Source organism: Thunnus albacares, chromosome 9 (genome assembly GCF_914725855.1).
Source record: "Thunnus albacares chromosome 9, fThuAlb1.1, whole genome shotgun sequence".
Classification (NCBI taxonomy): domain Eukaryota; kingdom Metazoa; phylum Chordata; class Actinopteri; order Scombriformes; family Scombridae; genus Thunnus; species Thunnus albacares.
Window position 1 is genome coordinate 26,237,603 of NC_058114.1, and position 13,826 is coordinate 26,251,428.

At 39.5% G+C, this 13,826-nt stretch overlaps 1 protein-coding gene across 3 annotated transcripts in view; it reads left to right on the forward strand.

The window, feature by feature from the left end:
* The window catches only part of LOC122988552 (capping protein, Arp2/3 and myosin-I linker protein 3-like), a 31,677-nt gene extending 23,352 nt beyond the window's left edge, over positions 1-8,325 (forward strand). For 2 of the 3 annotated variants that reach the window (XM_044360929.1, XM_044360930.1), the window contains 11 exons: positions 576-642; positions 991-1,178; positions 1,467-1,546; positions 3,364-3,537; positions 4,158-4,335; positions 4,425-5,145; positions 5,274-5,380; positions 5,524-5,650; positions 7,070-7,141; positions 7,305-7,412; positions 7,684-8,325. In XM_044360929.1, the coding sequence (XP_044216864.1) occupies positions 576-642; positions 991-1,178; positions 1,467-1,546; positions 3,364-3,537; positions 4,158-4,335; positions 4,425-5,145; positions 5,274-5,380; positions 5,524-5,650; positions 7,070-7,141; positions 7,305-7,412; positions 7,684-7,724 (1,863 nt within the window). In that variant the 3' untranslated portion in view covers positions 7,725-8,325. Of the gene's footprint in view, positions 1-575; positions 643-990; positions 1,179-1,466; positions 1,547-1,726; positions 2,945-3,363; positions 3,538-4,157; positions 4,336-4,424; positions 5,146-5,273; positions 5,381-5,523; positions 5,651-7,069; positions 7,142-7,304; positions 7,413-7,683 lie in introns of those variants that run through there. The other variant, XM_044360931.1, reaches the window with a different exon arrangement.
* Positions 8,326-13,826: the final 5,501 nt, after the last annotated feature.

Consider the following 13,826-nt stretch of genomic DNA (forward strand, 5'->3'; position numbering starts at 1 on the left):
TTAGAAATGAGTCCTTTATATCTACACAGGGAGCCAGTCCTCTTCCATGGAGCCCACCATGTTGTACCACCATGTTTCTACAGTAGCCCAGAACGGACAAACTGGACAAACGGGGGTTATAGCTACTATTATTATAACTACTTTCTGTAGCTATAATAACATAAAGTATGAGACTGAGATTAAGTAGTTAGATCCAGTTTTCCTTCACCTTCAGATTTTCTGTTATCTTTTTTTTTTATTTTTTTTTTTTTTATGCCACCTCATGACCTGGAGGAAGGAATTTACAGTCTGTGCTGTTATTAATCTGCCTTCTATATCTCAGTATATGTCTGTTAATTTCTATTTACAGTTTTTCACTTTTGATATGTACATTTTTGCTTGAAATTTGTGAGGCACTTTTTTAAAGGCTTTTAAATTGACTTGATCTGACAAAACCCCACTAACAAAAGCTCTGTTTGGCCTGAGGGAGTGCCTTTTGCTGATGTTGACTTGTTCCTGGTTTGTTTGTCTTACTCTAATACTATCCCTCAGCATCTCAATATTGTTTTTTTTTTATAATATTTTTTTCGTCCCAGGACACAATAGCCATTAAGAAGCACAGCTCAAGAACAAGACGAATACGGCCTGTCTCTACCAGGCTGAGTGAGTACTGCTGTATATCCTCTTATCCTCCTCTCTCTGCTCTTTCCCGTCTAGCTCTGACCCCATCCTATCTCTTTCAGTGCTCCATTAGTGTGTTTTCTGTTGAGTCTTTTTTCCTTTTCCCGTCTCTCCGTCTGAGAAGTCTGTTAATGGCTGTCTTAATCTGGCCTGAGCCAAGTCTGAGTCAGTATACCTCAGAGTGGTCGCCAATTGTTTTAAATTTGATGTTACACGACTTTAAAGCAGAAATGATGGCACCCTGTCTTGTCTCCTTGACTGTGCCCTCTCAGTTTCTCGGCTTCTTTCCCTCACATCCTCTATGATTCTTTCATCGCTCTTCACTGTCAGGCCTGTGTGACGATTCCAGCTCCTCTCCGCCCCCCTCTGTGCCGTCATACTCCTCACCACTATCCCGCTCTGCATCCTGGGAGGGCCTGTCAGAGCTGCCTACGCAGGGTTTGCCTCTCCATCATGTGACACGAGTTCGGCCGAGGCCTCCACGGAGGCACAAAGGAGGGCATATCCCTACTGAGACAGTAAGTAGGGTTCAATGTGGGCATCCTTTAACACAAAGTACATGAATCTATCTATCTGTCTATCTATCTACGCACAATATTCCCATTTCCTAATGTTCATGCCTGCTGGCAGTGACTGCTGTCTTTGTCAGAGGTAATCTATACAAAGTGGATGGCTGCAATTGGATTATATCATCTCGCTGAAGCCAGTGTAATCCATTTGTTTTATTGCATGCAGAGCATTTACAAATTAAACCCACTGCAAGTAAACTGACCTCTCTAACAGTCGGTGTGTCTGTGTGTGTGCAGCATTGCAGTGAAAATGGAGGAATAAGCCCTCTCGATGATGGACTGCCAGATTTCTATACTAAAAGAGTCCTCCCTGATAGGTAAGACTTCTCTTTACTGCTTAAACTTGTGCCTCTAAAGTTCTCGTCATCAGTTAAAACTGTATGTGTATCTCTCATTGCAGAACATTCCTGTATTGTGCATTTTTAGATTGAGTTCCTACTTTCCAAGCAGTGATTATTTTCCATGTATTTCTCTCGGCTTTGAAAATCAACTTACAGAGACTTCAGACATGCTTGAGATAGGTAATCCATCACAGTGAGCATTTTGTCACCTCTAAGTTATTGTTGCATGGTAACGCAACTGTGAGCAGACACCGCTTTGACAGCGCTCCTTGTTCAAGGACGTCCCAGAGACAGCAACCAATTCAAGAAGAAGAAACCGTGTTTATGTATCGTTTGTGTTCTGTGTTTTAATTTCCAATAACACACTGTCGTGAATAAAATGCTTTTCTGCATTTTCTGTTGTTCCTCTTGAATGCACCAGCAAGGAGCACTTTCTAGATAGTTGTAGCTACTTATGACAAAAGATTTAAAGGTGATGAGGTGTTGATTTTCATAGTATACTGAAATGAAAGGAAATCTGTGGTTGAAATGCAATGATGGGACATCATTCTACAAAATGTATATTTTGCTTTAGGGAAAAGTCAGCTGTGTGTCAAAGTTAGCATTAGGTGAATTACAGAAAATGAGAATATGTTATTTCAATAAGAGAATTTTTCCTCAGTCGAGATAATAATGCCTTTGTGAGTGTTTAACAAAAGGAGAAAACTTTCCCAGTGGCAAGCCAAGAAAGGCGCACAACAAAGGACATGACATGAATAGACAAATGACACTATTACAGTAAAAGCAAGCAAAAATTGTGGCTTCAATGGAAACATAATAGAGATAAAATCTCTAGATAATGCTGAAGAATGATTAAATGATCTTGCAGATAGTGACTGTTCACCTACTCACTCTCTGTGTGTCTATTTTCCAGTATTAAATTATTTTCAGATTGATATCTAGATAGCTTTAAAGGTAAAGTTGAATAAAAGGAGTGGCTGCTGTAATGATTTAAGGTTGTGTTGCACTGACCAGTGTGTTGTCTGTCTTTGAAGTAATCTCATGGCTTGTTCAGCATGTCCTGCTGGCTGCTTGTACATTCAGAGGCAGTTCTGGTTTCTTCTGCCGTCCATCATCTTTGCACAACTGAAACATAAATGTTGTCATTCTTTGATGATAAGTGGAGCTGGAGCTGGCTGTTTGGAGCATTTTGGGTTGACTTGATTGTCTGCCTGCATGTTGTTGATCAAAGGAGTTTGAGATTTGTGTGCAAGAAGGAGAAGTGTTTTTTTTTTACTTTGTCTTGCAGGTTGAAGCTGGTTTTCTTGATTGGATGTGGCTCTGGTGAAAGTCATTAGCAGCTGGTGATTTTTTTCAGTTTGTGACCAGTCTTCTCTGGAAATTGGTCCTACAGCAGTCATGTAAAGCAAACAAAATGTAAAACTAATGAGCTAAAACATGCAGAGCCTTTATTTTGACGGGGTTGAATTCAGGAACAGTGGCCACAGCTTATCAGAATAATGTTCCCTTCCACGCTCCACACTGCAGATCATCAGGTTAAGTCAGTCCTCTTAATATGATTACATTTATAATACAAAAAAGTGCACTTAAGATAAATCATTGTGTACTGAAAGGTGTAGCCTAGCAACGCTCAAATTGCCGATGTACCAGAAGCAGAGCAGACAAACATGCAGCGTGGACGGCTGTGATGAATTCAGTGACATCCTAGCAGAGATGACTCATGTGTGAACACACAAGATGATTGTACCTGACTGAACTTCATGTCTTCACACAACTTCTCTCACTTTTTTCAGTCAGCTCTCCTCTCTGCACAAAGCGCATTCACTGAGGAGGAAGAAGAGGAGAAACATGCTGGCCATCTTCGGTTTTCGTAAAAAACGCAACCAAACTCTGTCCAATCAGGCGACGGAGTCTGAAGCAGAGGTTTACGGAGACGGGTGTCACACTGTTGCCACAGCACCCACAGGGTTCGTGTATTTACGCACACACACATTCAAAGACGCCATTATTCTTCAGAAAGGTATAGCCTTGAACATACAATACAATGTCCATGTGATGCGCCAGATAACAATATGCCACATCATAAAGGACTCATTCATTTTCCCTCTACATTCTACTCATCTAAGCATCTATATCTTCATGTTTTCTGCTGGTTATCTTGTCTTGGTTCTTATAAGGACTATCAGCAGCCCTGAACTCCACAAATACTCTGACAAATATCACTCTAAATCTCCCTCATTTCTCTGTTGATATGAGGAATAGCTGATAGCTGCCAAAACGCGGGTAGGCTGATGTAGCGTGTGTACACAGATGTAGATGACAGCCGGTGGCTCCAATTCTGGATCCACCAGTCAGCCAAGTGATTATAAATGAACACGTTGCATGTCAAATACAGATTAGGATAGCAAGGAACCTGATTTTTTCCAGAAAAGTGATACTTTCTAATTACACTTTACACAAAGTTTGTTACATTTAAAACTGGAGTAAGCTACACTCTAGTTTTTTATTCTCTATTCTGAAAAATATCAGCAGACTTTGTTGCAAATGTTGCATGCAGGCTAACACTTTCATCGTCTTTCAACTTCAGGACAGCCACAGAGAATGTATACACCCTCCTTCAGCCCCCAAGGTCTGCTGCCAGAGCTGGATCTCCCGGCGAGGGGGCTGAGGGGAAGAATACTCTTGTTTTAAGTCCGCCACCCGTGCCAGGCATTCCTCATCCAGGCGTGGGAGGAAGCAAACACCCCTTTTACTCTCCCAGAGAGGTACAGTCAGCTGCTACAAGTATTCATTGTGCTGGAAGTTTGCATCAGGCACAATCACTTCTTTTGCATCTTCTCGTTGTGTTTTACAGAAATCTGAAGCGGATGCTGTGCTTGAACAGTCGATAGAGGCAGACAGGTACTGGGCAGACGACAAACAGAGGACAACAGAGGTGCTGCAGGCAGACAAGCAGTGGATGGAAGGGAGGCAGAGTGATCAACATGTAGAGAGGCAGCGGTTAGACGACAGGCTACAAGAAAGAACTTTTGGAGAGCCGAGAACAACCGACAGGCACTGGTCTGAGAGCAGACATCCGGAGAGACACATGGATAGACAGTGGACTGTTGACAGACATACCCAGCGGCAGATTGACAGAAAGATAGAAAGACAGTGGATGGGTGGCAGACAGATAGACAGGTCGTGGTCGGAGAACAAGCCGACGGACATACAGGTGGATAATCAGTGGACTGAGAGCAGACATCCAGGCAGAAAGCCAGATAGACAAGTCCAGGCGCTTCATTTGGCTCAAAGGCCGCTGCCTCCGTACCCATCAGACAGGACACCTTCGCCAAAACAGGAAACAGATCCTCTGAAAACCACAGAGGCAGCAGCTACAGACTGGCAGGACCCGCAGGGAGAGAGACACGCATGTCTGGACGCGGAAGGGTGGAGGAGCAGCACAGGAGGAGGTGCCTCTGCCGTAAGAGCTGCTCCTTGTGCATCTAAACCCGATCCTCCGCCACAAAGCAGTAAACCCAACCTGTCCAAGCTGAGGCAGAGACATCGGCTAGAAAGCTCCGACGCTCTACCAGGTACCACACTGTCATCCCTGTCAATGCGCTGCATGTTAGAAAGGAGGTTTTGACTGCAATCTTTTCCTCAGGTTGTAAACAAATCACAAACCTACTGTAAGTGACAATCACTTCTCTTTAATCTGTAGTTGCAGAGGAGGAAGGAGAAATAGAGAGGGATCCTGGAAAAATGGAAAAGCGAGAGAGGGAGAAAAGAAGAGATTCGGAAGGTCACCCTCCTCCAATCCCTGAAAAGGTGTGCAATTTACAGTCATGTTGGGTTCGGTTTGTCTCATTTGTTACAGCTAATTATCTTTTTGTGTTGATCTATAGCAAATTTGACAGTTGCCATGATTGTCTGTGATTTGTTCATGTTTCCTGTTCTGATCTGACAAACAGCCAAAGACATCCTCGTATGTGACTTATCCAAAAGAATCAGCCAATGAGAGGAACTTACCTCCTCCACCTGTGCCACCTCCTGTCAACAGGCCTGTTCATGGACTGCCAGATAGAGCTGCAAGTCAAGGTACCTGCACTGAAAATACAAATGAACCACTTAAAGCAACACATTTTGATTCAGGATATATTAATACAGAAAGAATAACATCCTTAAACTGACTATTAAAGTCACTTTGTTTGTTCAGCACTCATTCAAAAAGCAAATTACCTGGAGTTGTTCATGTTTTTGCTTTGGTGCTGGGATACAGGTGGTCAGGAATATACTGTGAATTGGTTTAATGATGGCATCACAGGATATCAAAAGTTCAATAAACAGCTCAGCCTGCAGGAAACTTTAAAGCAACAGTTTGACATTTCAGAGAAAATATGTATTCACTTTGATGAGAATATTAATAATACTCTCATGTCTGCACGGTAAATATTAAACGACTGCCAGCAGCCGTGTAGCTTAGCTTAGCATGACACCTGGAAGCAGGGAAAACAGCTTGCAAGTTAAGGTTTTATGGGGAGTTACTGTACGTTCTTGGACAAGAGCAGTGACTTCCTGGAGTGTTGTCACCTTGAGGTTGCCAGGCAACCAGCAGAGACTCCAGGAAGTCACTGCTGGTCAAGAAAATCTGGCACATAACTCCCTGTAAAACCACAAAATCTTGTTTTTATATTTCATTTGATGTACGTATTAAATAAATGAGATATAACGTGTTAATTAGTGAGTTTTAGAGGTGCTGGTAGGCAAAAGTTTTTATCTTTGGACAGAGCCAGGCTATCTAATTCCCCCTGCTTTCAGTCTTTATGCTAAGCTAAGCAGTTACTGATTGTAGCCTCATATTAAATGGACATCTAACTTTTGGCAAGAAAAAAAAAAAGTACATTTTCCACAATGTTTAACAATCCCTTTAATAACAGTAAAGGTATAATAGTAGTATACATGAATGTATCTGTGTGCACAGAGATCTTTGACTTTTGGATACATTCTGCATCACATAAGGCTCTAGTTTGTTTTTATGAGACAGTGTATTTGTAATTTAGGTTTGTAACATACATTGTTCCCCATATATACATACATACATACATACACACACACACACACACACACATATATATATATATATATATATATATATACCACATATATAGATTTTTTTTAGAATTTTTTTCAGGGTTTTTGATTTGATTTGACAGACAGTGTAGAGACAAGAAACAGAGGGGATGTGACATACAACTGGGGTTGCCTGGTGGGGAGTCAAGCCGTTGATGTTGCAGTTATGTGGTATATGCCTTGACCATTAGACCACTGGGGTGCCCCATATACAGACAGTGAATGTGTAAATATATAAATTAAAAAAAAACAACAACTCACACACACACATATATGTGTATATATATATATATATATATATATATATATATATATAAATGTGTGTATGTGAGACTTATTTAATATAAACAGTATTTTCCTCATTGGTCATTCATATGTGTTATTCAGGTGACGAAGGATTGAGACCTCAGGCGCCTGTGAAACCACAAAGGAACAGAAAGGCAATGTCTTGTGACGCAGGTATAATTAGTTCCTACACTATATATACTGTTATTATTAACCGAACAGGCTGTTGCAGTATACATGTTTTGTGTATATATATATACATATATATATGTCTATCTGTGTGTAAAGCATCTGTATCTAACTGTTCATTTGTGTTTCCTGTCCTCACTGAACTCAGGCACTGACAGGGAAAGCCCTAATAACGTTGAGAAGCCCCCAAATCGCAAACCCCCCGTGAAAAAACCTAGACTACCCCAAAACAGAAATAAGTCACTGGACTTGTCTGGTACATGTCTCTGTTTTTATTTGTGTGTGTGTGTGTGTGTGTGTGTGTGTGTGTGTGTGTGTGTGTGTGTGTGTGTGTAGCAGGTGTAAGTCAAGTTTTAATCAAACGCTTGCTTCTGTACTGTTGTGGAACATGATTATTAAATAGATATCAGTAAGAAGACGATGTCAAATACAAACATGCTAATACAGTGGATGCATTACTTTGTATTACCAGATGTTGTGAAATGTCTCTTTTAAACAGTTTATATCTTTGCGGTTCTACTTTACAGACAGCATCAACTCAGCACCTGGTCACAGCGAGTTGTTGTGATGCCCGAGAAATTCACCCGTTGCTGTCCGGCCAAAGCGTTGTCATGACAACTGTGGAGCATTTCCACCCATGAGGAAACAAAGAAAAACATATGAGGAGGGGAGAGCCAAAAGAGAAAAAGTCAAACAGCGCAACATGACAGACATCATAAAGCATCAGTCACTTGCTTCTGTTGAATCACTCACCTCCTTCATTTGTTCCTCCCTCTTCACCCTGACTGTGTTTCTGTCTTTGCTTTCCTCTCACGTGAAAACTCTATTTGTGGCTACAGTATTTTAACAGTATTTGCTACTTTAGAAAACCCAAATGATCATTGTCTTTTGTGTCAGTGGACAGGGGCTCAGGCGCTCAAGCATTGTGGCTTTGCTAGACAGAAGAAAAACGTCTTTGTTAGAATGTGATTTCTAAATCTGCAATGCATTTTTGACTGCTGATACAGTTGATTGCCTTGGTTGACACTTGAAAATGAGTTGCTTCTTATCAAATGAAACTTGATGATTTATATCCAGTTTTGCTTTCAGGAACTGAAAGGTAATATATTTTATAGAAAAAAAATAAATATTATGTATGAGCACCCTCACTGTATGAATAAAAACACTAATGGAAAAACAACAACTGCTGTTGTTGTGGCTGGATTCTTACTTATTATTATTCAAATAGGATGTGTTTCCTGTCTGTGCAGTGAGCTAAATCATATCACATTATTTTTTCAGTCACTTAAAGCAGCCATGGATAACTAATATCTTTATATTGTATATTTATAAATATGTTGCTATAGTGACAAACCCTCTGAGAAAAGACCCTTTTCACAGCAGACATTTTGACTTGTCAAAGTAGGAAAAGCGCAGGTGTAAATAACATTGACAGTGGCTCCATTCCATTCATTCTCCCAGTAAGACATGTCAATGAGTGACCATGCACAACACCAGAGCTGGAACTGGGTCACCTAAATGTAATGCAGCCATCATTAAAGGATAGGTTCACATTTTTTCAAGTGTGTCTTAAAACAACAGTCAGTTTCCCATATGCAAGTAGGTGGTGCAACATGGCGGGCTCCATGGAAGAGGACCCGCTCCCCTATGTAGATATAAAGGGTTCATTCAAAGGTAACAAAAACACAATTCTTATTTTCAGGTGATTATACACTAATTACACATAGTTAAGAATATGCCATATCTGTCAAGTCTGTTCCACTAGATGTCACTAAATTCTACACACTGCACCTATAAATTACACTAATCATTTGGTTTTAGATTGGAGAGAAATGTACTCTCCTTGTGAATAATTTGAGCAAAAGGACGCATGTAAAGTGAGAAAAGAATGGGACCTAAAATGGATCCTTATATTACATTTCTGCCAAGTCTGTTCTGCTAGATGCCACAAAATTTTACAGACTGCACCTTTAAAGGTTTATCTGAAGCTTATATGAAGCTTCAGCAGTCTGAGTTAGTCATATCAAGTGGTGAAAGAAGAACTCAGATCCTTTAATTACGTACTCATACAGTAATGTAAAAATACTCCGTTACAAGTAAAAGTCCTGCATTAAAAATCCTACTTAGGTAAAAGTACACAAGTATTATCAGCAAAATGTAGTTAGTTGTGTAAAAGTAGTGGTTTGGTCCCTCTGAGTGATATATTATTATATATGACATCATTAGATTATTAATACTGAAGCATCAGTGTTAGAGCAGCATGTTACTGTTGTAGCTGCTGGAGGTGGAGCTAGTTTCAACTACTTTATATACATTTAGTCCAGTGCTTCCCAACCTAGGGGTTGGGACCCTCCAGGGTCACCAGATAAATCTGAGGGGTTGTGAAATGATTAATGGGAGAGGAAAGAAGAAAAAACAAAGTTCTGATACACAAATCTGTTTTCAGTTTTTGGACTTTTTCTCTAATCTTTGATTTTTGGTGAAACTTTGGATCATTTGAACATTTATTGAAATGAAACCATGTGAGAAGTTTAGAGGGAAAAATCACTATTTGGAGGAGCTGTTAACAACTCATAGACATCTGAAATGTGACCCCGATTACACACTGCTTTTTGTAAGACGTCAAAAGCCAAAAAGGTTGGAAACCACTGGTTTCATCAACAATGTGTTGTATTTTAAAAGCTTGTTATATAATCCATCGTGTCAAATCTTCATCTGAAAAGTAACTAAAGCTGTCAAATAAATGTAGTGGAGTAGAAAGTACAATATTTCCCTCTGAAATGTAGTGGAGTGGGAGTATAAAGTAGCATCAAACGGAAATAATCAAGTAAAGTACAAGAACCTCAAAAAGTACAGCACTTGAGTAAATGTACATAGTTACTTTCCACCACTGGTCATATCAAGTGAATATCTGCCACATTTACAGTCCTTTTTAGCATCAAATTCCCTCTTTGTGTTTCCTCGGGCAGTGTTTCCCTGTTGAGCTGCGGTGGAAGTTTAGTAACAAAAAGAGGGACTTTGGCACTAAAAAGATTGTAACATTGAAAGATATCTACTTGATTTGACTCATTTGGATGGCTGAAGCATCTTATTTGCTTCAGATAAACTTTTAAATACATTTTTGCACTGTTTTTTTTTTTTTTTTGACTATGGATTTTGTCCCCCATCACTTACATTGTAATTATTTGTGCATTATGAGGGATCTTCTAATAGTCAGTGTGAACGGGAGGAATGATTATTGCAAGAAAAACCTGTTTCAATGTTCTTTTGGGCTCCTGACTGTTGTTTTAAGACAGACTTGAAAAATTATGAACTCATATTTTACAGTTATTAATTCCACCTGTGCTTTTCTTGCTTTGACAGTTTAAATGTCTGCTGTGAAAAGGGTCTTTTGGTTCCCTCTCACCACTCTCATAGCATCACTTTGGGCCACACTAGGCAGCTGTTTTCCATGAAAACACTCTAAAATCCTCCTGCATCAAACGTGCTGAAGAGCTAACCCCACATATTTCCCTTGAGAGTTGGTGGAGAGCAAAAACAGAGCTAAAACAAGAATGAATATTAGTTACATTTATCAAGTGGACTCAAACACGACTCCAAATAAATGATAACATTGTTGCTGGATGTGTAAGTAGGCAGCTGTTTGCTATAAGTTTGCTATAAAAGGTACAGCATGTTTTATTTCAGGCTTGTTTGCAAAAAAATCTATAACTGCAGATGTCTCAACATTAATACACCTGGTAACTTGAAAACTGCAAATAGCATGACTATAATTATTGATAATTGGTGAAATTACCTATAATTAATTCACTATCATCATAAAAAGTGGAATCATTAAAATGAGCAGCTTATAACTAAAGCTTTATAGTCTAACAGCAACAAGCATCCAAGTGACTTGTTTGATTTTCCTGATCACAGGTGGATGCTAAATTTACTTCCTGACTTCAGAAATGCCCCCTTCGGTTGGCATGGCAACCTCATACATTCAGAAGTCAAAGAATATGAAACAGCAGGGGGCGACTGATCCCTACAAATGAGGCAGCCACTCAGAGAAAACACACAGAGCAGCAGCCTTGCAGGTTGTCATTAGCAACCGTGCCGTGACCTTTCTTCTAAAGATGCTGTAATGAGTCAGATACGAGTTAGAAGACTGCCATAGAGTGAGGAAATATTTGCAGTTTGCTGGAATGGAGAGTAAAGAGGCTGTTTTTCCCACTAAGTCAGTGATTTTTAATGAGCAAACAGCCTCTGGGGAAATACTAAGGAGGTTCTTCCGATGACTGAGACTAATTGCTGTGTTCACTAAATGTTACACATGTGGATTTTGCACAGTTGTAAATGGTGTCTGCCTCAGTGTTCTGATGCTAGCAGCTTGGAGACAAAGATGAGGGAGATACTGTATGTATAGACACTTTAATTGATCTGTTTAATCAGTAGGCCTGCATATCCCTGTGAATTAATCACTGCAGTTCTGCAGATAGAATATAATTTAATATCCTGTCCTGTATTCACTCTTGAACAGACGACCCAGTCGCTCTGTGTGAGGAATGAGCAAGTCTGTCCTGAAGCAATTTAACATCTCAAATGTTGATTTATGGCAAGAATAGAGACAGCCTATTGTCAGTCTTTGGAACAATGACTTCATAGCAGCACAGTGAAATACAATCTAGTGTCGGTTTGAACTTTTACTCCCACTCCGCCTCAAATGTAATGTGAAATCCACAGCGGTGAGTCCTCAAATGTAATAATATTCCCCAAAATTAATGTGCACACTGAGGAATAGTCAAGGGTGCATATGCAGACTTTGCTGTGATATAAGTTTTAACCCTTTAATCTGTTAAAAAAATGACAATTTCTTTCTTTCTTTTTTTTCTTCTCTTTTTTTTTTTTTTTTTTACATTTTTCAAGCATATTTTTTTTAGCTAAACATAATCAAGCTTCACATCCATACTGTTATATCTATTTAGATCAGGGTGTGCCACAGTGCAACCGGTGTTTGTTGGCTTCCAGCAATTAAGGACTAAGTCCGCCTGGATTTTTTCCCCTAGCATTTTTGACCAAAACATAATATTCTGTTCCATAATCACACTGATCTAAAAGTTTCTAAACTCAAGTAACCCAAAGAATTATTTCCTTCAATATTCGCCTGCAATCTCACACCTGAAATCTGAAGCGAAATACATTACAGAGTGTCATTCTGCTGTTATCGTGGCTATATGGCCCCATATTCTTTACAGCTGATGTGAGGACACATCACATCACACACGAGGCGCCCGAACACATCCTACTCTTCTCATCATTCTTCTGCTGTTACCAAGCAACATGATCGTATAAAGGCCGAGGGAAGAGAGGAGCCAGAGAGAGAACATGTGTGGGTAGAGGAGAAAGATGCGCGAAAATAAAAAGGGTGCAGGCAGTAATGTGCAAGATTGTGCTCACACAATAACCCCCCCCACCATAAAAATCCTCTCCTCTTCCTCCCGGGTTGAAGAGGGGTTCCATCGTGTGTGAGAAAAGGCCTTCACGACTTGTGAGGCCAGGTTCAGCTCATGTTTTAAAATCGCAGGACTCAGTTTGAAAACTACTCACTTCTACATCCAGTAAGCCCACTAAAAAGTTCCTGTTATAACTACTTTTCCTGAATGGAGTTGCTTGACGTCTTCCTCCACGCTGTCGGAACATTATCAGACATGTGGAAGTCTGTTTGCGTGTGGCTCCTCACAGCAGGCCAGCTGGATGTTACTGGTGCCACAGCAGTTACATGGGAAATGACTCATGAAAGCAGACAATGATAAGATGCAGTGTAATTTAATGTAATTACAGCCATGTCTACAAAAGGTCATAAGTGAGCTGTTCGGCTTGGTCGTCATGGGAACCGTCTCCCTAATGGATGACAGGGACCGCTGTCTTTGGAGTCACCTTATGGTCCAGCAGCCTGTTTGTTACAGCATCAGTCACAGGTGTGTGGCAGATAATTAACATGTACACTGGCCTGCACAGCAACTGGTAACAGCTAATCAGGATTATGTCTTTATGTTATGTAATTACAGGCAGAAGAAAGTGTACCTTCTTTAATTCTTAAAAATATGAATACATAGAAAATGTACATGAATACATTCAAGAATTATATAACTTATGGAGTTAAATGTGATGATATGTGTTATTTTGTGATATTGAGAAAGTTTTGAAGAAACTCTAGAGGTGACTGGGTATTTTCCATTGTTGGCCCTAAACTGTGGAATAGTTTGCCTCTCATTATTAGATCTTCCCCTCCTTTGATGTTCTTTCCTTTAGCCTTTTAATAATCATCATGAAGACATAACTGGTGACACACTTTTCTCCGGGCAATGCTGTATCCAAATTGTATTTTTTCTTCCCACATTTTCTTTTGATCCTCATAATTACATTATGGCTGAGTTTTTATTTGATTGTAATTTAAATGTGTTATGAATAAAATGACTTGACATTGTCACAAAAATAACAACATAAACACAAAATCTCAATAAATAAATAATAATATATTAAAATACATTTTGTGTAAAGTGTGAAATATAAAATAAACAATCCTTAAGTCCTTCCATAAGTATTTTTTTTAAATTACATTTGCTCAATTACAAATATTATATAAATATAATATATATAATATAAATATATTATAATATGTACAGTA